At 56.1% G+C, this 24,012-nt stretch overlaps 1 protein-coding gene across 1 annotated transcript in view; it reads left to right on the top strand.

Annotated features, from left to right (window-relative positions):
• Positions 1–22,595, top strand: part of DIS3L2 (DIS3 like 3'-5' exoribonuclease 2) — a 441,955-nt gene extending 419,360 nt beyond the window's left edge. Inside the window, 2 exon segments of the mRNA XM_031651606.1 lie at positions 21,380–21,481; positions 22,085–22,595. Of these exon segments, the coding sequence (XP_031507466.1) occupies positions 21,380–21,481; positions 22,085–22,252 (270 nt within the window). The 3' untranslated portion in view covers positions 22,253–22,595.
• The last annotated feature ends 1,417 nt before the right edge of the window (positions 22,596–24,012 follow it).

Raw genomic sequence — 24,012 nt, forward strand, 5'->3', positions numbered from 1 at the left:
TTCCTTCCTTCCTTCCTTCCTTCCTTCCTTCCTTCCTTCCTTCCTTCCTTCCTTCCTTCCTTCTTTTTTTCTCAGAGTCTCTGTCACCCAGGTGCAATCTCAGCTTGCTGCAACCTCCACCTCCCAGGTTCAAGTGGTTCTCATGCCTCAACCTTCTAAGTAGATGGTACTATAGGTGCTCATCACCACCCCTGGCTAATTTTTTTTTTTTTTTGTATTTTTAGTAAAGAATGGGTTTTGCCATATTGGCCAGACTGGTCTCAAACTTCTGGCCTCAAGACAAAAATGTTAAAATTAAAATTAAAAATCAAATGCCTGGCCTCAAGTGATCCACCCACCTCGGCCTCCCAGAGTGCTGGGATTATAGGTGTGAGCCACCATGCACGTTCATCTTTAGTATTTGCAGCGTACGTCTTCCCCTGGGTTTGCGAGTCAGATAAGATTATATGTGTCTCTGCTAGATGCTTCAAGGTCATAAAACTTTATTTTATTCTTTATTTTCTATGAGACGGAGTCTCACTCTGTCACCCAGGCTGGAGTGCAGTGGTGTAATCTCAGCTCACTGCAACCTCCGCCTCCAGGGTTCGAGTGATTCTCCTGCCTCAGCCTCCTCAGTAGCTGGGATAACAGACATGTGCCACCACACCCTGCTAATTTTTGCATTTTTATTAGAGACAGGGTTTCACCATATTAGCCAGGCTGGTCTCGAACTCCTGACCTCAGGTGATCTGCCCACCTGGGCCTCCCAAAGTGTTCAGATTATAGGCGTGGGCCACCTTGCCTGGCTTAAGTCATAAAACTTTAAACCCAACCTAAAAACAGAGTGATCTTTGTGTAGTTCTTTGATAAATAAAACTAATTTAGTATTGCTGGTTTAATGTAAACAGCTCTGTCTTAGGAGTTACTGGCAAAATATCCATGTATTTAACTTTAAGCTTCTTAAGTGAACACCTGAGAGTCACAGGCTATGAAAATAGTGAACAAGAAAATACCTGGAAATGAGTACTAGCTTTGTGTAGTATCTCAGTATTCATAATTAATGGAGGTATAATTGTTAAAAATATAAATTGCGTAAATGTAAATAGGATGAACCTCTATAAATGAGCTTTTCATAGAATTTGAAATCTTTTTTTTTTTTTTTTGAGACAGAGTCTCCTCTGTCGCCCAGGCTGGAGTACAGTGGTGTGGTCCCGGCTCACTGCAACCTCCGCCTCCCAGGTTCAAGTGATTCTCATGCCTCAGCCTCTTGAGTAGCTGGGATTACGGGTGTGTGCCACCACACCCAGCTACTTTTTGTATTATTGGTAGAGACGGGGTTTCACCATGTTGGCCAGGCTGCTGTCGAACTCCTGGTCTCAAGCAGTCCTCCGCCTCAGCCTCCCAAAGTGCTGGGATTACAGGCGTGAGCCACTGTGCCTGGCCGGACTTCGAAATCTTAAAGTCATGTTATGCTACCTTAACTGACAGATACTCATTAAATATATTGGTCATTTCCAAGTAAGATAAAACACAAATACATAAATTGCTGAACATAAATATAAGTTTGTTTTTGGTTTCTTAAATTTTATGGAACTATCAAATTTATAGGGGTTAATACATATAAAAATTACGCGATGGGGAAACATGTTTCTAAAATTATAAATGGTTCCCATCTGTAAAATACTAATATGTGACAGTCATTTAAATGTTTTTTGCTTCCTAGGTTTTCACTAGAAATTAAGATTGCTAAGAATTAAAAATTCTAATTAATCTATACAATTCTGTAGACAAAGTGTACCAAAAAATAATATGTATGTTTGATGAGAAAAACTATTTAAAATGTGTAAAAACATGTTTTTGCTTTATTTGAGTTTTTTATATACTTAAACATTGTTTTAACTTTTTTTAAATTAAAAAAAAAATAGAAATAGGATCCTGCCACGCTGCCCAGACTGGTCTCGAATTTCTAGGCTCAAGCAGCCACCTCCCAAAATGTTGAGATTGAAGGTGTGAGCCACTGCACCTGGCGAACATGTGTTTTCATATATCCAAAATATGGATTTATGAAAGAAAGAAAAACAGGATAGAAAGGAACCCGTAAGTAGGAGAGAGATGTGAAGAAAGGTATGAAGATATATTTTTGATAAGTACGGTTAAAAGAAAAAAGAATAATTTGGAATGAGAAAGGATCTTGTATGGTAACTTTTTGTGTCCTAAAGTAAAATAACTTGTTACCTAAGAAAGGGGAACTTTAGGTCAAAGCAGAGGCCTAAGCATGTCATAGAAGTGCTAAGTCGTGAAAGGTGTGTGCAGATTGTGCCACTGCACTCCAGCCTGGGCAACAAAGAGAGACTCTGTTTCCAAAAAAAAAAAAAAAGAGAGAGAAAGAAAAGCTTGAGGTATTTCTATTTTATCAACCAATTTAAAACCAGCTTGTTTATCAAAGATATAGTTAAATCACGTGAACTAAAAGGTATTTGGCTCATTACAATGTATATATGTATGTATATGTATAAAACAGAGCTGTTTTCAATAAACCAGCAATACTAAATTAGTTTTATTTATCAAAGAACTACAGGAACAAAGATCACTCTGTTTTTAGGTTGGGTTTATAGTTTTATGACCTTGAAACATCGAGCAGAGACACATATAATTCATCCTTCCCATCTTTTGGGGAAGGATGAATTTGTGAAAGAAATTTTTGTATGTGATCAGGTTGGCTAAAATTAGAAGGAAATTATTCACGAGTCTTTCTAAAGATTTAACTTTCATATTAAAACTACACTGATATTCTCATCTGAAAGCTCTAGGAGAAGTAAAAAACAAACAAAACAAACCTACACTGATTTAAAAACTAAAAATCTGGTCCCCTATGTTAGTACAACAAGATTTCCTTGAAATATAAATCTGCTTTTGTTTTGACTTATTTATTTTTGAGATAGAGTCTCGCTCTGTTGCCTAGGCTGGAGTGCAGTGGCGCGATCTCAGCTCACTGCAACCTCCACCTCCCAGTTCCAGTGATTCTCCTGCCTCAGCCTCAGGTAGCTGGGATTACAGGCACGTGCCACCACACACAGCTAATTTTTGTGTTTTTGGTGGAGTTGCAGTTTCACCATGTTGGACAGGCTGGTCTCGAACTCCTGACCTCAGCTGATCTGCCTGCCTCAGTCTCCCACAGTGCTGGGATTACAGGTGTGAGCCACCATGCCCGGCCTAAATCTGCTTTTGGTAAATCCACAAGAAGCATTAATTTTTAATTCTGTGTTTAACAGCCATCTAAACTGAAGCTTTAATTTTTTTTTTCTGAGACAGGGTCTTGCTGTGTCATCCAGGCAAGAGTGGATCCCTCTAAAATTCAGACACTATTCATGAGTATTCTTATGACAATATGGTTATTTGAAGTTTAAGAATTTGCTCTCTTTTTACGTAGGATACAATTGGAGACATTGACTATATTACCAAAGCTTTGATTGCAATATATTTGTGAATGTGCATAGAATGCCTAGCTTCCGGGGTTCCCAGCCTCACAGCGAACAAGTAAAAATCGTCACTTCCTGGCAGGCCCGGGAACCTTCAGACTGCAGAAAAAAACATCTGAAGTCTGTCTTTGTTTGGCTTCCTAGCCTCAAGGGGTTTTATAATCTGAGATTCCTTTTTTTTTTTTTTTTTAAAGACGCTGTCTTGCTCTGTCACCCAGACTGGAGTGCAATGCTACAATCATGGTTCACTGAAGCCCTGACCTCCAGGGCTCCAGTGATCCTCCCATTTCGGCCTCTCTAGTAGCTGGGACTATAGGCACATGCTACCACGACCTACCGATTTTTTTTTTTTTTTTTTTGTAGAGATGGGGTTTCGATGTGTTGCCCAGTCTGATCTCCAACTTCTGGACTCAAGTGATTCACTCACCGTGGCCTCCCAAAGTGCTGGGATTACAAGCATGAGCCTCCGCGCCCAGCCTGAGATTCCTGTTCAATCAATGTAGAGAGGAAAAGTTATGTGTATGAAGAAAAGCTTTACACCTGTTATTAGATTGCAGCCCTGTGCTTTATTTATGAGTTCTTTGATTTACCCGTAGAGAGGACTAGATCCTGAATTCTTCTAGCTTCCTCAAATCCAACTATCTTCCATGGAATTATTATTATTATTGTTGTTATTATTATTATTTATTATTATTTGAGATGGAGTTTGCTCTATCGGCCAGGCCGGAGTGCAGTGGCGTGATCTCAGCTCGCTGCAACATCTGCCTCCCAGGTTCAACCAATTCTCCTGCCTCAGCCTCCTGAGTAACTGGGACTAAGGTGTGCTCCACCATACCCAGCTAATTTTTGTATTTTTAGTAGAGATAGATTTCACTACGTCGGCCAGGCTGGTTTTTAACTCCTAACCTCAGGGGATTCACCCGCCTCGGCCTCCCAAAGCGCTGGGATTACAAGCGTGAGCCACTGCGCCCAGCCTTCTGTGGAATTCTTAAAAATGGGACCCGCCTTTGGGAGGCCAAGGTGGGCAGATCACCTGAGGTCAGGAGTTTGAGACCAGCCTGACCAACATGGTGAAAACCCATTTCTACCAAAAATACAAAAATTAGCCAGGCATGGAGGCAAGTGCCTATAATCCCAGCTACTTGGGAGGCTGAGACAGGAGAATCGCTTGAACACAGGAGGCAGGGGCTATAATAAGCCGAGATCGTGCCACTGCACTCCGGCCCGGGCAACAAAGAACGAAACACGGTCTCAAAAAAAAAAAAAAAAGGAGGACCCGCTTTGTTCCTAAAGAGAGGGACCCCCACAGGGCAGGGCTAGGAGACAGTGACGTGGACAGGGACTGCAGGATCAAGGCTCATGGAGTGTTTGGGGTCACTGGGACACCTGGGAACAGGGCCCCATGCAGGCCAGTGGAATCCCAGAGCAGGGAGTGAGTCCTCTCCACTCCGACACCTGCTGAGTGACCCTGCTGGAGCCCTTCTTGTCTCTGGGCCTCAGTTTTCTCATCTGTAACATAGGAATAATAACAGGACCAACCAACCTCTCAGGGCGATTGCAGGGTTTGTATGAGGCGATGCTATGAAAACCCCAAGTGGCAGCAAGTCTGGCACACAGCAGGTCAACCCCGCTGCCCCCTGTGCATACACACAAACAGACACATACACATGGACACACACACAGATGCATACACACACACGTGCATGCACACATGCACACACACAGATGCATACACACACACGTGCACGCACACATGCACACACACAGATGCATACACATGCACACACACACAGATGCATACACACACATGCATGCACACATGCACACACACAGATGCAAACACACACGTGCATGCACACATGCACACACACAGATGCATACACATGGGCACACACACACAGATGCATATACACACATGCAGGCACACATGCATACACAGATGCATACACACATGTGTATACACACACGTGCACAGAAAAAACACAGGGCTCACTCCCCAAGGGGACCTCACTGTGCGTCAGTTTGCCCATCTGTAAAGGGGGTGATTATAGCCCCTACTGCATGACGCTGCTGTGGGGCTCCATGAGTCAGTACCTGGAGGATGCCTAGGACGGGGCCTGAACTTAACCTGCACAGCCCCACGGGGAACTGAGTGGAGAAGGTGAGCTTGGGTGTGGGGAGCAGAGGGGGCAGTATGGAAACCCAGGGGGGTCTTAAAGGTCTAGGTGCCTGTCACCCATGAGGAAGCTCTAAGGGGTCCCTGAGGAACAGTGGCCCCAATCCAATCTCCTGCCCGGTAAGGGAGCAGGACTGAGGCCAGGAACAGGCCAGCAAGAGCCTGCTGGGGCCAAGGAGCCTTCAGTGTGACAGCCAAGGACCCACAGAGCGCCAGCCTGCTAAGGGACCCTGGGCCGCACTCAGGCCTGGGCAAGGGACTGACCTGGGGACTTCCTGAGGTTTCTCTGACTGTACAGAGCTCATCAGGGAAAACATGGGGGATGCCTGGATTCATTGCCCAGCTCCGAGCTCAGCATGAAAACTCCCTCTTGGAACAATCTAGAAAGAGGCTCACCGGAGGCCCAGTACCCAGGGGCCATGCTGTCACGTAGGCCAAGGCATCTGAGGGGCAGGGGCCTTCCCCATCCCACTGCTGCCATGGCCCGTGGCCCACTCTGCCCTGCCCTCCTGACCCAGGGACCCAGTGCATCTCTGTGGGGCCTGGGAGGAGCGTTAGCAAAGGAGAGGCCGCACAGGGCACATTCAGTGGCGACGGGAAACCAAGAGCAGGAAAAGCAACCGTGCTCTGCCCTGGGCGACTCAGACAGGAAAGGGCCTGAGCCTGAGGCAGCCAGGAGGAGGCAGCCTTACCAGGGAGGCCGTGGCGTGGGCCTCCGTGCTGCTTCTGCCCTCCTCATCCAACTGCAGCGGGACAGAGGCAGAGGCAAAGTAGGGGCCTGGAAACAAGGCTTCCAAGGTGGCAACTGTGTCCCAGCCCAGCCAGGCAGTGGCTGCAGAGGGCCATGCATGTTTGCCTGGGTCTATGACCAGCCTCAGGCCCGGGACCAGGGAGCAGGGTGGGGGGAAGTCTCTGTCCCTGGGTGGTGGCCGGGCAGGTGGAGAGCCAGGTTCATATGGGTGACCCTGGGCTCTGCAGCTGCTGTGATCCTCACAGAGGGGAGGAGGTGTCCTCGGCAGTCAGGAGCAGGATGATGGTAGTGACAAGGCCCTGCCATGGACTGAGCCTCCCAGCCTAGGAAACCTGCAGGCCTGTAATGTCTGACTCCAGAGGCCTTCTCCTCCGGGCTTTTCCATGCCTGTGAACTGGGCCCCATTCATTTCCCTGTGGTTTCATGGGAATGTCCAATGTATTCAGGAGGTTGCAGCGCAGCCAGGAGGAAAGGGGTCAGCAAGAGGCCCAAGCTGTGACTGGTGGGCCACCCAGCGGCCACGGCACCCTCTGCTGGAGGCTGGCAGCAGGGTGCACGGCCAGCTGTGGGTGGGGGTCCATCAGTCAAGCAGCTGTACTTCCTCCCCATCCCCCCCACACTGAGGCCAGGGGCTCTACCTGCGGCTCCCTCATGCCAGGCCTCCACTTTCCAGCTCCCAGGCCTCCAGCCCCACCTGGCCTGGCCCGGGACAGAGCTGCCACCAAGATCTTTTCCACTTTCTCTCCCCAGCAGCCTGCAATTCAGTGACCCGCAGACCCCTGCCTCCTGGGCCCTGCGGTTTCCCCCACACTATATTCAATTTCCAGCTGCTGAGAACACAGCAGGTCCCATGTAAAGGTTGCCATCACCTGCACCCCATGGGCTGCCCAGCCATGGAGAAGGGGCCATGGTTGGGTGCACAGCTTCTGAGACAGGCCCAGCAGCTGCCTTCATGGCCTCGGCAGAGCCCAGGGCTCTGGAGCTTACAGGGAGCATATGCCCAAGTGTGGAAAATTTGGTCTGCAGAAGAAATGAGGCTGAAATTGGCTGGGAGCAATTCTTATCAAAGCCACGTTAACAGTTTTCAGCAAGAGCTAATTGAACAAGCTCTGTGAGTGGCCTCATTCCATTAGCAGGGGCCTCCCACAGAGTGTGACAAGGGCCCTGAGGGCTGAGAGCAGAAGAGGCTGCTTCTGTCTCACATTTGCCTTAGGCCTTTGAAAATGGACACATTTTCAGCTTTGGGGACTGCCCCTGCCCCTCTGCCCTGGCTCCCGCTTATTTCCAAAGCCACTCTCTGAGTGTCTTGTGTCTCAGCGCTTCAGCGGGTGCATGGATCTGAAAAAGGACACGCTTGGAGACACGGCCTCCTTATCAGGAAGGGTTGAGAGACCACGTTGCAGAGGAACCGAAAGTCTGAGGGCCAGGCCAGAGCAGGTTGGGTCAGGAAGCTGGGCCCTGCCTTAGCAACATGCCTGGGCCTGAGGAGAGACCCACGGCTGGCCCAGTCTCCCTCAACTCCTCTGGAGTCACGGTGTCCTCAGGGAGGGAACAGGAGGCAGCTGGGGTGTGGCCAGGCCAGAGCTGAGCTGATGGGACCTGAACCCCGCTTTTGTGGGGTGGCCGTGCTCTCTGCTTTCTCCTCTCTGCTGTGCCCAGTGGACTTGAAAAGAAAAGGGCGCAGTCCTCGGGCCAGAGCTCGGGGGTCACCTGTCTGGACTCCAGCCTGTTTCCTCTGTGCTGGGGCTATCAGGGCAAGTGTCTGACCAGGGCCCACAGGGCGCTGGTCAAGGGGCCCAGGGATGTGGGGTCCAGCCCTCTGTGCCCCTGACTGGCTGTCTGATCTGGGCAAGGCCCTTCATCTCTTGGCCACTGTCACATGGCATGGGGAACACTCCTCAGTGCTGTGGCCTCCAGGATGCTATAAGGAAGTGGCATCCGACCACACCCACCCTTTCTGCAGGGACCATGGTCAGGACAGAGCTGTGGACACTGAGCAGGGGCTGGCCTCAGGGCCCACGCAGACAGGCCTCCTTGTCTCTCCCAACACCACAGTGGGGCTTCCTCCTGGGAGCTGGCCAGCTGCCCTCCCCAGGATGGGACCTCAGGCTCCCATCCCGAGCTCTTCCCTCCTGCCCTGGGCCTTGCAGACTGCCCCATAAGCTGGCTGCTCTCCTGGGGTCTTTCCCTCTGTGAGCACCTCTGCAGATACATTCCGGCCTTTGGGATGCTTCAGACAGCAAGCAGGAAGCAGACAGACGCCCCGCATCTCCCCCAGGCTAACTCCAGCCCCATCAGCAGCAACCTGGCGGGGAACTGTCTACACCCGCCAGCCTCCCTCCCTCCGTCCTCTTGGGTTTCTGAACCAGCCTCTCCAGCTGCACCGCCACTGCGACTTACTCCTTCTGGTCAAATCCAAGGGCTCTGTGCAAGCCCCTGCTCTCCTCGGCAGCTCACACTGGGGACAACCCGCAGGCTCCTCCCAAGTCCCCAAGCTGCTTCTCGGCCACCTCCTGTTCCTACTGCCTCTGCCTGGGTGCTCACCACCTCCTGCCCCCCCGTGCCCAGTTGGGAAGGGGGTGCCCTTGTGGCCCCCCATCTCCAGCCTTGCTCTTTCTTTCTTTCTTTCTTTTTTTCTTTCTTTCTTTCTTTTTTTTTTTTTTTTTGAGACGAAGTCTCACGTCTCACTCTGCCACCCAGGCCGGAGTGCAGTGGCACAATCTTGGCTCACTGTAAGCTCTGCCTCCCAGGTTCAAACGATTCTCTTACCTCAGCCTCCTGAGTAGCTGGGATTACAAGTGCCCGCCACCATGCCTGGCTAATTTTTGTATTTTTGGTAGAGACAGGGTTTCTCCATGTCGGCCAGGCTGGTCTCAATCTCCTGAGCTCAAGTGGTCTGCCCGCCTTGGCCTCCCAAAGTGCTGGGATTACCCTGCTCTTTTTTGCTTCCTGGGGCTGCTTCTTGGGAGCCTTGGGCTGCTCAGCTTTCATCCCAGCCATGCCCTGCCTCTGGCCCAGTCTCTGTCCCTCACTGTGTCCTGCTAAGGTCCCTGTGCAAAGTCCTTCCCTTGTTCCAACAGCCTTCCCCAGCTCCCAGAAAAGGTGCTGTTTGTAGAGTGTTGACAGGCACCAGGCTGTCCCTGCGCCCCTCCTGGCCCAGCCCTTCAGTCTCCCCTTGACACAGTCTGCCCTTGACTTCTTATTTTTCAAACTAACCTGATGCTTTTCTTTATTTGTTTGTTTTTTGAGAGGGAGTTTCGCTTTTGTTGCCCAGACTGGAGTGTAATAGCATGATCTCGGCTCACTGCAGCCTCCACCTCCCGGGTTCAAGCAATTCTCTCGCCTCAGCTTCCCAAGTAGCTGGGATGATAGGTGCCTATCACCACACCCAGCTAATTTTTGTATTTTTAGTGGAGACAGGAGTTTCACCATGTTGTCCAGGCTGGTCTCAAACTCCTGACCTTCCACCCACCTTAGCCTCCCAAAGTGCTGGGATTATAGGTGTGAGCCAACGTCCAGCCTGTTTGTTTTTGCTTTGCCTCCGTGCCTTTGCTATATCACCCCTTTCCTATAAAACAGTCCTTTCTCGCTTACTATGTCTTGGAATTAGTCTTGCACTCAGGAATGCACCTCTGCTGTCAGGGCTCCAGAAAGTTAGGGTCAAGGCCTTCTGGTGCAGCAGTGCAGACTGTGGCCTGCGGATGGGGGGACTGTGTGTGGCCAGTCTTTTTTTTTTTTTTTTACACCTTAGGCTTTGACCCACACAGAAAGAGATGGAACAGCCTGGGCTGCAGGGGCCTGGAAAGCGACGAGCATGTGGGCAGCACTGCGTGGGGCAGTTGCAGGGGCTGCCTGTTCTCCTTCTCCTAGTGCTGCTCCAAGGGCACAGTCTGGTGACTGCAGCCACTTAGGGAAGCCTTAGGATGCAAAGGAGAATGAGGACACAAGGACACTAACAAAGCCCAGCTCTGCAGGAGGAGGCATGCTGCCCTGGGATGTCGCCGCCGTCTTGTCTGAGCCCGAGGGTGGCACTCGGTCCACCTGTGGGGAGCAGGGAGGAGAGAGGACCCGGCCCTGGCTGCCTCTGGTCTGCCTGGGAACGAGCTCCCTCAGGCAGAGCTTGGCAGTCGGTATCCAAGCATCATCATCAGAAGCACGTAGTCCAGAGCTGTGTGCCCAGCAGAACAGGGCACTGGGGCAGGGACCCAGCCTTCTCGGCTCCTGAATTGGAGCCTGGCATGCCCCATCTTAGAGTCCTTCAATCTGCGCAGATGCACTTGGCATCTACAGTGGGACCGGAGTCCACGACACTGGGCATGGAAGGAAACGGCCCCTGTGATCAAAGAGGCCATCACAGACATGGCAGCTGAGTGCTGGGATGGGCTCTGAATGGGATGTCAAGAAGCAGGTGGCAGGAGATGGGTGAAGAGAGGGTGAAGGGGAGGGGAGCTGGATGCAGAACCTCATTCCCTGGAGGTAGGACTGTGTCCATGACAGGGGAGCCACAGAGGGCCTTTCCAAGAGAGGGATGTGACCAGCTTTGGTGTGAAGTCCACGGAGCAGAGCATGACTAGAAGTAGGGAGGCCACCTGGTAAAAGAGACGGAGGCTGGGACAAGAGTGGTGCCCTTGTCAGAGGGAGGCCAGGAGAAGCTTCTCTAAGTGTGGCTGCATGTTTAGCCCAATTCCTAGAGCTGGGGCAATCATGCCAGTCACAACATAGGACATGTTACAATGATGTCTTATTTTTTTCAAGGCCAAGCACTGGCACATTTCTTGCCTATTTTACAGGGAAAGAAGTGGAGATTCTGAAAGCTTAACTAATTTATCTGGCGAGGCATGGTCTCTCATGCCTGTGATCCCAGCACTTTGGGAGGCCGAGGCAGAGGCAGGAGGATCACTTCAGCCCAAGAGCTGGAGACCGGCCTGGGCAACATAGTGAGACCCCCTCTCTATAAACAAAATTTAGCCGGGCAAGATGGTACATGCCTGTGGTCCCAGCTACTTGGATGCTGAGATAGGGAGATCAGAATCACTTGGGCCACCGGGGGGTCGAGGCTACAGTGACCCGAGATCATGCCACTGCACTCCAACCTGGGTAACAGAACGAGACCTTGTCTCAAACTTAAAGGAAAAAAAAAGTTTGAAATCATGCAGCAAGAGAGTGACAGGGCTGGCATTCCAGCATCGTCCTTCAAAATGTGACAGACACAGGTCCCACCTGAGCCAGCAGGAATGCGGCACCCAGTGCTGCCTCTGCACAGGCCTGATGCTCGCCGGCACCTGAAAGGCAGAGGAGACCCTATGATAAACGCATGAAGAGCGCATGTTTCATGGGATTGATGTTGATGCTGGCGTTCCCTGCAAGCCACTGAGGAGAAGCCCCTCTCCCAATGGCAGGGCCACGAGAGGTGAAGGACCCCCCTCCACCATCCCTAGACAGGTCTTTCCTGGCCACAGATGCCCCAGGTCCCTGAATGTCAAAACCGAACCCCAACCCTCCAGCTGAGCAGAGAAACATTCAGATCTGGTTCCTTGGTGGTCAGGGAAGGCAGGCTTCCTCTGAAGCACAGATGGCTTCACCCTTTTCTCATGAGCCCTGCCAGGGCGAGAGCAGCCTTTCCCAGGATCATCCTTTAAGATGCCACAGAAACAGGTCCCACCTGAGCCAGCAGGAATGCGGCACCCAGTGGCTGCCTCTGCACAGTCCTGGTGCTCGCCGGCACCTTCAGGGCTAAGGACACCCTGTCGTAAATGCATGAAGAGTCCTGTGTTTCATATATTGATGATGTTGGTTTTTCTTTAGAGGAACATTTGTGCGCTGTGGGAACCTGTGTGTCTACCAGTGTCACCCTTGCTGTGGGGAGTGTGTACTGTGTGTGGGGGCTGGTGACCTTTCCCTGCTGTCTGCCACAGCATGTGAGGGGCTCGCCAAGCCTCATCCCTGCCCTCCCTTTCCCCGTCCCCTCCTGCCCCAGGGAGGCCCAGACCCAGGGAGGAGGGGTGCTGGGAGTGAGTGACGAGGAGCTGGGGTCCTGGCCCTGCAGCCGCTGTCACAGCACAGCCCACCTCAGACCTCCAGAGTCATGGGACTCTGGTGGCACAAGCTCCAGAAGCTTGGCCGATGCCAGGGCTGGGACCGAGGCCCCGTCTCCAAGGCCTTGGCTTGCTGTTCTGGAAGGTGATGCTGGCTGGCAGCCATTCCCAGCCCCTCGGAGAGCAGTTGTCAGGCAGTCCCTGAGCTCCAGTGCCCCATCCCCAGCAGGCCCAGTGATCTCATGCCTGTGCCCCTGGCGCTGGGAGGAGCGGGGTGACATTAGGGCTGGTGCCCACATCAGGGGAGCAAGGTCTGAGGCCGGGGCAGGGGACAGGGTGCCCTCCCATCCAGCAGCCCCAGTGCCCTCCCTGCCCCCTTCAGGGCTCCCATGGCCCAGAGTGTGGAGCGGCGCGGCCTGACCAGCCAGGACACCTTGGGGCGTTTAGGAGGTTTGGCTGTCCAGGCTGTGCACCTAGCACTGCTCCCCAGGAGAGGGAGGGAGGAGGTCGGGGGAGAGGGCCTTGCTGACCGGGTCGCTGTCACAGCCTCCATCTCTGGCCCTGGGTTCTTGCAGGAGCGCCTGGGCTCTAAGCTGAAGCTGTCCCATCCCAGGACCTCAGGAGGAGGAGGAGGAGGAGGAGGCTGGGCGCCACCTGCTGGCCCATCAGGGAATTGACAGGGCAGGGGACTGGAGCCTGGGGTCCATGTGCTGGCCCCAGATGAGAGCCCGACTCCCACCTACCCTACCCCACCCACCCTGCACTGTTCAGCTCAGTTCTCCCACCTGTGGTGCGGGGCCCCGTTTGCGATGGTGAATCCTGAACTTGGTACAACTCTGGCTGCTGGCAGTTGGGCTTGGCTTTCACCTTCCTGTCCCCAAACTCCACTGGGGACCTCCCTTCCAGCGACCCCAGGGCGTCACCACCACAGCCAGGGGTCAGCCCCGCCTTCATTCACTCCTGCTCAGAGCCCACCCGTTCTCTCCGCCCCCATCTGCTACCTGCAGCATCAGAAGGACATGAGGGCAGCAAACAGCCCCTGCAGCTGTCCACAAGCATCATGGCCAAGGCTGCGCCTGGGAAGTGCACTCTCTGTGGTGCCAGCTCCCTCCTCAGTGCCCTTGACCTTTGTCTGGGTCTCTGCTTGATGTGGCCCAACTGGCTGTGCCAGAGCTCCACAGGCGCTATCCCGACTCCCAGCCCCTCAGAGGGAGGGAGAGGCTGAGACCGAACGGGAAGCAGAGACTTAGCCACACCAGGGGCCCTGGCACGGTGGGCCTCTCCTCCAAAGCCTCACCAGGCTTCACATTCAAGGTCACCAAGAGTGCACTTGTCCACTGTTGAGGGCAGGGGTGACTCCTGGGACTGTGCTGGGGTCCAGGGAGGACAGGTAGCAGAGTTGCCAGGGAAGCAGCTTGCCTGAGGTCTGTGGTCATGGCAGAGGCTTCCACAGCAGCCCCACCCTCTCCCTGTCCCCTCCCTCTCCCTGTCCCCTCCCTCCTGTCCTTGTCCTCGTGTTTACTGAAGACCATGAGAAGGGACGTGGAGAGCCCCTGCAGGAACTAAGAGCAGGAGCCTGGCTCAGCCCCAGGGGCCCGCAGACATTCAGTTCCTAAACCCATAGGGTGGGGCATGGGCATAGGGGAGAAACCAGGGCTGCCCTGCACAGCCCTGCTCCTTCACCCTGCCTGCCTAGTGGCCTCCTTAGCCTGCAGCCTCAGTGCAACCCGCTATGGGGTCATGCTGCCCCCTGCTGGCCACACTGCAAAATGCAACCCAGGGTCGACCTGGAGGCTACAGGCGTCCCTCTTCCCCCAGGCCTGCAGCTGGGCTGAAGGGAAAAGGGGGCACCAGGGAACAACCTGGGTGCTCCTGCCCAGGAGGATTGTCCGGCTGCATGGGGAGAAACTCCAGAACCGTGCCTGGCACATGGTAGTCCTTGTGGAATGAGTGAACGAATGAATGTATGAACTATGCATTTGAGGCTTTTTGCTGATGATGACCCAACCAAGATAGATCACATAAGCCATTTTTCCAGCAGGAACTGGGACTCCTCTTGGGTTGACAAGATGTAAGTACAAAATCTAAATAAGATTCCAATGGCACTACACAGTGACACAGGTGACCCTAGCTATAAACGCCCATGGAAGGGAATTCTGTCTGACATTCAGGGAAGACTTGGAGCAGGGTAAGGGGACGAGATTGATGGCAGGAGTGAGACTTATAGAGCATGGGTAGGAGACCCCTGGCTGGCTATGTTGGGGGAAGAGGGGCAACTGGAAAGCAGCACCTGGATCCCGAGGGACTTGGCCTGCTCAGTCCTTCCATCGGGAGCCACGTCCATTCATAGTGACTGTTGAGTCTAACGACACTCAGGTACAGTGAAGCCAGAGCAGCAGCCCCTGAAAGGGTGACTCCGGGGTCTCACCCCGTCCTGACTCCTGCCTCATCCCCTGGTGAGGGCTTCCCTCCTGCTGCCTCGGACTCTGCTGTCCACCCTCAGAGACCCTGTCGGGAGGCTTCCCTCCAACAAGGAACCATCCCCAGGGAGAAGGGAGCCCAACACTCCTGGTCCTGCGGGATCCTCAGTCCACTCACCACTGCGGCATGCCCCAGGGAGTCCTCGAACTAGGGCCTGGGCCAGGGCCCCCTGGGTTCCCATGGCCTGGGTGGGCACAGTGCCCTCTTACAGCCAGGGCTGCCCAAGGGTTCCAGGTGTCCTATCATTCAGCAGAGATCTTTCCTCGGTGCCTTCTCCGGATTGGGTGGGCTGCTGAGCTCTGGGGCTGCAACAGTGAATTAGACAGGGGCTATCCCTGCTCTCCAGGGTCTAGTGGAGGAGCCAGCACGGAGCTAATCAGTCAGAGGAGAAGGTGGTGTAGACCCACTGGTGCAGGGGAGACCATGGGAGTGCTGGGCAAGACAGGGACTTGGCAGAACACATGAGATGAGGCAGCTGGGAGGTCGTCTTTAAGCTGAGACCTGAGGGGTGATAGAGAGCCAGGCAGGCTGCAGCGTGGGAAAGCCTGAGCAGCTGTCCCCCAACCCCAGCGGTCCCTCCCATCCCACCCACCCTCTGCAGGCTCGTGGACGAGTTTATGCTCTTCGCCAACATGGCAGTGGCCCACAAGATCCACCGCGCCTTCCCCGAGCAGGCCCTGCTGCGCCGGCACCCCCCACCCCAGACAAGGATGCTCAATGACCTAGTGGAATTCTGCGACCAGATGGGGCTGCCCGTGGACTTCAGCTCCGCAGGAGCCCTCAATGTGAGTGGTGGGCAGGGTTCAGGGGAGGCTCTGCTTGGGGGAAAGAAGAGAAAGACCTGGAAGGTGGGGGGTCCAAGGGCCTCTGCTTCCCCCCAGAGTCCCTTTCCTTCAGCCAGGTCTCTCCTATAGAGGAGGAAGGAGGCCCTGGGAGGAAGGGCCCCTCTGAGTCACAGGGGCCCTGACAATGGGACCTGCCCCCTCACCAGGACTGTGCCAAGCGGGGACCCTGGAGGCCTAGCAGAGGGCAGGGGTCCTGTGGCCAGAAAGGGCTGGTCTTGGGCCCAGAGGCTTTCAGAGTGTGGGGGCTGGAATTGTAGGAATCCCGGGAATGTTCCTGGTGGGTACTTTCAGGTGCTTCGTGCCCGGGGCGAAGCTAAGAAACCCAGGGCCTTGGCTCTGGTCCTGGAGGAGGGAGACATCTCACCCAGGCCCGACCCTGGGAGGGGAAGGCAGGTGCACTAGGCCCGAGAGCTGGAGCCCAGTGAGTCCAGGCCAGTCAGCAAGACATGGAAGGGACTAACCTCAGGCCAGTGTGGGCCACAGGCTGTGGGCAGCTGCCCCCTCTCCCCACCCATCCCCTCTGAGCAGGGCTGAGCCCCCAGGCAGCTCCTCCCCCTGAGAGCTGGGCATGAGGTACTTAGCAGATGACAGGGCCCCGAGTCTCTCCCCGAGCTGGACCACACGGGTTTCTGGGATTTGCTTCTAGAAAAGCCTGACCCAAACATTTGGAGATGACAAGTACTCACTGGCCCGGAAGGAGGTGCTCACCAACATGTGCTCCCGGCCCATGCAGGTAAGGAGGGCCCAGCCCCGGCCCATGCAGGTAAGGAGGGTCCAGCCCTGTCCCATGCAGGTAAGGAGGGTCCAGCCCCGTCCTCGCCGGCTCCCGGGAGCACACTGGCCCCAGACCTGTGACCTCCACGTGCAAACACAGTCCACCAGTGTTCCTGGCCCTGCCTCTGACATGGCTGGGTGGACGGGCTGCTCCTCCTCTGCCGGAGGGTGGGAGGAGGCCGACTCCCAGGCAGCATCGCAGGGAGGGGGCACCCTGAGCCTCTTGAGTTTGAACCGCTGCCTCCTGCTCAGACTTGCTCAAGGACAACATGCCTTAGAGCTGAGGGGCTACCGAGACCTCCTGTCAGGCTGGGGTCCTGGAGGAGAGACAGGGTCCCGTGTGGCTTCCTGTCCCAGGGAACACTCCACAGCCTCCACCCCTGCATGTGGAGTCCAGAACCAGCTGTCAGCCTCTGGCCAGTGTGGGAAAGAAGCAGACTTGGCCGTGGGCCTAGGCCTGGGCCTGCAGGAGGTGGCAGCCTGTGGGGTGGACAGCTGGGCTTGCTCTGGGATGCCTGTCACAGCCCCAAGGCTGAGCTTCACCCGTGCAGGGCCTGAGCATCCTGGGACCAGGACCCCAGAGGACCCTCAGGCCAGCAGGAGCAGTGGGGTGCCACTTGAGTCTGCTCTGGCCCCTGCGCCCAAGCCTGTGGGCAGGCCAGGCTGTATTTCAGGGGCTTGGTCACACAGCAGATTCAGTCTGTTCTCAAGAACTGATGGCTTCAGCTGACCCCAGTGGATTTATTTTCTGACACTTCAAGCTCTGCTGGGTTTGGAGCCATCAGGGCCTGCTTGGGCTTGGCCGCCCTGATTTGCCCCCCGTCACAAGTGTCTGCCCAGCCAAGCACCTACGGCACCCACATACAGCTGAGGTGGGGCTGGCCAGACCTGGCAAGCCCTGTTCCCACACTCCAGTGGCTCTAGGCCTGGCAGAGAAGGCACAGCAGCCCCTGAGTCCCAGAACTGCCTCTGGCTCTGCCCTGCTAGGGCCCCTCCCATGCCCCTGCCTCTAATGCCATCACCTTCAAGGAGGTACAAGCCAAGCTGGAGTTCCAGGGATCAGAGCCGCGAGTCAGCCAGAGCCTGAAAAGGCTGCATTCTCCTGGCTCGCCTGCCAGGGAGCCTGAGGCACCTCCTGCCTGGGAATCTGATGGCAGCTTAGTCACCAGGTCTGCGGTAAGCTCCTGTTCCTCCTGCCCCGAACCAAGTGTGTGGGGACAGGGCAGGGCAGCAGCAGAGAGCACAGAAAGTGTGAGGGGGGCACGGTCCCCAGTGAGCTTCTGCATCAGGACTCCCAGGGCTGTCCCCAGGGACTCTGGGCCTGGTGGAGCCATGTCCCCACTCGGGACCCCTGGAGCCACCTCCACCAGCCAGGGAGGGGCCAGGGCCCTTCAACCTCACCCAGGTCATCTGGGGAACTGGGCCACCGCTGAGAACAAAGCCCAGATGTCTGGGAGTGAGGCTGTGCCCACCTCCCCTGGAGACTTGCCCCCCAACTTAACCTGCACCAGCAGGGCTGGAAGGGCGGAGCAGGGAGCCTGCTAAGGTCATCACTAGCTACTCTGGGATTCCAGGGCCCGTGCACAGAGTAACGGGAGCTGGCTGTCTGGCCAAGGGCACAGGAGGGTGAGTGTGTACAGCAGCCAGGGAGCAAGGGAACAGACACACAGGAGTGACCTTTGGACCTCTGCAAGGAACCCGCTCACTGCCTCCCAGGCAGCAGCACTGGCCTTGGACACCCAGCCTCCTGAAAACTGGGGACTGCAGGGCAAGCAGCTTCAGTGACTGTGGGTCTCAGCTGGCCAGGCTGTGTGCTGGTCCCAGAGACTCTTGGGTATCTCCCTGTCCCAGCCCCAAGCCCTGCCCAGCACAAGGGTCTTTGGAACTCCTCGGGCCTGTGTCTCAGTCCCTGGGAGGATCAGATGGCTGGAGATGAGAAGGGCTGTCTGACAGGCTGAAACTGCCTCCTTGCTGCTGTGGGTGGAGCACATGCAGCACAGAGGTATCCGGGTGAAGTGTGGCTTCAGCTGGCAGGATCAGTGCCAGAGGGGATGAGGACTGCCTGACCAGCGGCCTGGCTGCCTGGCCCGGTCCGGCTTTCTTCCTCCTCCCACTCTTGCCAGGATGACGGTTTCTTTAAAAGACCATTCCTTGTTCCCAGCACTGTTCGTAGCCCTGGTGTAAAACTGCAGGCTGCCCTCCCTTCCTATCCACCTCCACCACCACTTCCTCCTCCTCCACCGTCACCTCCTCCTCATCATCATCCACCTCCACCACTTACTTCTCCCTCTCCTTCTTTCCCTCCCTTCCTTCATCATCCACTCCACTCCACCTTGCCTCTTCCCTTCCTTCCCTTTACTTCATCCACCTCTTTACTATCCACCTCTACTCACTTTACTCTCTTTTCTCCGATTTTATCGACCGGATGATTTATCGATTTGCCGATTGATGACGATGACGATTTTTTCAAAAGATTTACCGACGATTATTTCATTTACGATTTTCCGGATGCAAAAGCGCTTTTTCGTTCGAGATTTTGCCTGACCGCGATTGATTTTGAAGATGAATGATTTTATAGATTTTGATTCTGGATGATCCAGGGGATCGAGTCCACAGCCCATTCTCAGTGCTGCCACCTTGAGGGCATCTGGGAGGCCCAGGTAGGCCAGATTTGTCTCCTGAAAAGGACTTGGGCACCCATGGGCTCTGCCCAGCCTCCTGGTCTCCCCTTGGGTCCCCTTGTGCAGCAAGGGCCCTGGCCCCAGTCCTCCCTGGCTTCACTCAGCAGCCAGCAGCCCAGGGTCAGGCCCAAAGCACACCGGCCAAGCAACAGTATGGGCTGTGGCGGTGCCGGCCCTCTGGGCCTGGCCGGGCAGCTGGCCTGGCCAGGCTCTGACCCATCCTGTCCCGCAGATGGCACTGTACTTCTGCTTCAAGGCTGCAGGACCTCGGGCGAGTTCCTGCACTCCACGCTGGCCAACGTGCTCCCCTAGAACATTCTCTCACCTCATTTGATCCGCTTGCCGATGTCCTGGTGCATCGCCTCCTGGCTGCTGCTCTAGGTGAGGGATGTGATTGGGGCCAGGGCAGACCTGGGCCAGCTCAGGGCTGCCCATCCCCACAGCGGGTGCTCGGTGGCCCAAGACCACTCTGCCGTGACCGCGGAGGTCCAAGGGTCGGGCGACCCAAGCATAGGGGAGCCTGATCTGGAAACTCCCTACGGGCCGGTGCCGCAGAGGCTGCTTGGGGCCCACAGCCAGCCCTGACACGCCTAGAGGAGGGCTGACCCCAGAGGGCCACTTTGCTGCTCCTGGGGAGCTGGGCAAGGGTCCCACCTGCTGCATGGGGTGCATGCAGCCCATCCCCCAACCATAGCTCTTCCCAGCCCCCCAGGCTCCCACCCTCATGCCTTGCCTACTCCCCCATACACAGCACCAGCTTCACCACTCCTGCCCTCCCAGGCTATAGGGAGCAACTAGACATGGCGCCTGCCACCTCTGCAGAAGCAGCATGACCACTGCAATGACCAGGAAGGCCCAAGCTGCAGTGAGCTCAGCACCGGGTCTCTTCTTTGCCGCTCTGGTCAAGGTGAGCTCTCCAGCCTGGTGCCCTCACCTCCCTCTGGCTCCCTAATTCTTCCTGGGTGTTCTCACCACTCCAGGAGGGGGCCTCGAGAGCCTAGCAGTGCCAGGAGCTACGGCTGCAGCACTGTCCCTGCAGGAGAGTGGCTCCCCTGAGTCAGGGGCCATGGTGATAAGCCCCTGAACCAAGCCTGACGCAGCTGGTGCTGCGGCCACGGCAGAAGCATCTACTGCAACGGGAGTGCTCCTGGGAGAGCCTGGGCGGGCGGAGCGGGCAGCCCTGCCATCCCACACTGGAGGGGTGCACAGGCTGTGATGGGTCACATTCCACCCCTCGCCTCCCCAGCCCTAGCACACAAAGCCCACCTGATGGGCCTGCAAGAGACTACCAGCTCTCCTGCCTGGGATGCTGCCCTCCGAGTCCGAGGGTCAGTCCTGGCCCCCTTCCCCAAGGACCCAGAACCAGGAGATCAGGCCCCTCCATGGCTAGTACAGCTCTATTGAGGGTGCAGGCTTGGGGACCCGAAGTCGAGAGGAATGTGAAGGAATTGAGGCCAGGAGGAATGGTCCTTGGTCAGCTTCTGGAAACTGTCCCCTGAAGACAAGGGAAGAGAGCTGGGTCCTGGTTTGGTTCTGCCCTGGAGTGACTGTTGATTCACAGTTCTCTCTCCATGACGGGCCTGTCCTTAGGGGCTTGGCTCCAGCTGGCCCTGGGGGTCTGCAGGTCACCACCTGGGCCCTGTGTCTGGCTTTTGGACTTCCTAACATCCAGAGTGCCCTGGGAGTACAGTGTCCAGCCTGCCAGGTGCAGTAAACATGGTGTTCCTAAACTCGGGAGCTGGCAGAAGAGGAAGGACAGAGTCCCCTGGCGGACTCCTCGGGACTCTGTGTCCTGAAGTTCAAGCCTCTGTCACGCAGCAGGGGTCTGTGCCCTGCCTGCACTGGGACAGATGGCACCAGCAGGGGCGCAGTGCTCTGCCGCCACAGTTCTCTGTCCCCACCTCAGTGCAGTCAGCCCTGGATGCCCCGACCACTTGCCCACAATAGCACACAGAGCCACGGGCCTCCCCAGTCCCCACCCCTGGCCCTTGGTTACTCTCACCTGCTGCCCCAGCCACAGGTGGCCTGGCAGGGCCTCCCTGAAGCTCCCTCCAGCCAGGCAGGTGTGGGCCAGGCCCGAGGACTGAGGGCCGCCTCCAAGCATTGAAGCCCTCCAGGGTGGAAGGCCAGGCAGCAGCACCCAGAGCTGAAGCCTGAGGCTTGGTGTTTGCACTCCAGGCACTGGCCCTGCGGTCCCACCACTTCCAGAAGGTGGGAAAGAAGCCGGAGCTCACGCTGGTCTGGGAGCCTGAGGACATGGAGCAGGAGCCAGCACAGCAGGTCAGACCCCTCTGTGTCCCAGCTCCCCAAGTCCTGATGACCCCTCTCCTGCCTCCTGCGGTGCCCCTCATTCCCTCATCTGTGTCCCCTGGGCTCCCCCAGCACTGCAGCCTCCCGGTGGGGTTCAGGGCCTGCAGGCCCTCCTGGCTTACCCAGACCCCTCTTGAAGGTCCTGCTTTCTGGCACCACCTTCCCTTCCTTGGGGGCAACCACAGTGGAGAGAGAGGCGGGGCTCTGCCTGTCCCTCTAATGCAGCAGGGCTGCTGGCCTTCTGGGGTCCTTTTAAGAACCTGATAAAAGCTATGAATTTACAAGCAAGAAATTGTCTGGAACCATTTTCACCAACAATGTGCCCTGAAGGTGGACCCGGGCCCCCAGGTTGTGTTTCATAAGCCTTGGGAGTGCTCAGGATGCATCTGACTCCCCAGCTCTGCCCTGACCCAGAGCGTTCTTCCTGGAGGGGACCCCCATTACAGACAGGCAAGCAGAGGCTTCCAGAGGCCAAAGGAGGGGCCTAGGGTCCTGCTGCAGGGATGGAGGCGGAGCTGCGCCTCAACATCAGGCCCTGCCGTCCTTGTCCCCTCACGGCCGGGCTCTGCACAGGTCATCACCATCTTCAGTCTGGTGGAGGTGGTCCTGCAGGCAGAGTCCACAGCCCTCAAGTACAGCGCCATTCTGAAGCGGCCAGACACCCACGGCCACCTGGGCCCTGAGAAGGAGGAGGAGGAGGAAGAGTCTGATGGTGAGCCCGAGGACTCAAGCACCAGCTGAGCTCTGCCAGCCACCTGCCCCACCTGCCTGTCCTGCCACACTGGCTTTAGGAACAGGACCTATTGACACAGAGGGGGATTTTTAATTTGGTTTTTAACAACTCAGGGGTTTGTTTTTACTTTTATTTAATTTTTACAGCTCAACTTTTAAACAAACTGCAGGGGAGAGGGTGGGGCTGGAAGGAAGGCTGAGGCCTGGTCAGCAGTGACCCCAGCAGAGTGGGCCCCAGTCCTCCTGGGAGGCCGGCCCCCCTTTTTTCTGGGCCCTACTGCCCTCCTCTGCCCAGGAAATGGGGGGTTTCTGCAAATCAGTGTCACAGAATAAAATCAAGTGTGGAGTGCCATCTGGTGTGTGGGGCACCTCTGGGAAGCCTGGGCAGTGGAATGCCCCTTGCACCCAGGGCAAGGGACCCAGCTCAGGCTCCACCCCTCACTGTTGAGCCGATGTCACCGCCCGGAACCTTCCTGTCAGTTCCAGCACGATTCAGAGTCGGCTGCGTGGCAGATTGATGCCGGAGTCTCATTCTGCCTGATTAAAAATAGAATTAGTATGCAGGACTGAGAGTGTCCCCGTCACCCTGATGCATGTGACTGTGTCCAACCCTGCCCCCGCTTCCTCCTGCACCAGCTCTGCAGGGCCTGGTGGGGGTCATGGGTCCTGCAACACCGTCTCCCCGCAGTTCCTCAAGCAGCACTCTGTGAGGCCCTGTGCCCGGCTCTGGTGTGAGTTGGTGCCCTGGCAGCTAAGGAGACTGGACAGGCTGTGCCGGGCGCAGGCGGGGGAGGAAGGGGCGCCAGAGTGGCGTTTACGGCCCGGGAGGCGACCGCCATGGTGTCAGTGCAGACAGTCCTTGTTGTGCCTCACATCCAATCTTCAGCTGGTGCCAGGGCACTCTGTCAGATGCCTGTCGTGAGGCAGTGACTTGGGCGCGGCTTTGTTTTGCCCTTTTTGTCGGATGGGGCTTTTGCTGTGGGAGGCGACCAAAGCGTCCCGCACCTGCCCTGGAGCCTTTCCTCCCTCAGGGGCTCAGCCACCACCTCAGAGGCTGACCTTCAGTCTGTCGTCTGCCACCCCGAGATGTCCCAGAGGCCACGCAGTCACCCCCATCTGGTTCCTGCCCCAGAACCTTCTCCTGGAGCCAAGTATCTGCAGGGACAGACAGCTGGCGATCTGGGGGTTTGGTGCTGGGGTGTAGAAGGGCTGTGGGGTGCTGCCTGCCCCAGGCAGCCTGACTGTGAAGCCCCAAACAGGAGACATCCCAGCCCTTCCCCTCCCTCTACACTGCCCACCCTCCTGAGGAACCCAGTGGCCAAGTTCCTCTCTGAGCCTCTCAGGCCAGGCTGGCCCTGTCCCCAGTGCCTCCCCATGAAGCCTGGGGCTGTTCCCTCTGGAGGCAGCACAGACCTGGGCGGACACCTGTCCCTGTGTGGCGCCCCCAGGCCCCAGTGAGGGAGTAGCCAGGGGGTGAGCAAGGGGTTCCTGCTGCCTGGACTTGTTTGGGAAGCAGATGCTGGAGCTCAAGGTTCTTCAGACAGCCCTCGCCTTCCCTGTAGCCCCAGAGCATAGCGGAGTCCTGGAACCCGTGGAGGCCATGCGTAGCCCAGTCCACCCCATCCCCATCTGGGGAAGTGGAAATGGTATCCGAGGTCAGTTCAGGCCTCTGCCTACAGTGACCTGGCAGTTTGTGCCCAACTAGGGCCGGGGGTCAGCCCAGGCCTTCACCCACCCTGCAGAGCTCAGAAGGCGGTAGCCTTCTCCCC

The sequence above is a fragment of the Papio anubis genome, chromosome 10 (genome assembly GCF_008728515.1).
Source record: "Papio anubis isolate 15944 chromosome 10, Panubis1.0, whole genome shotgun sequence".
NCBI lineage: Eukaryota > Metazoa > Chordata > Mammalia > Primates > Cercopithecidae > Papio > Papio anubis.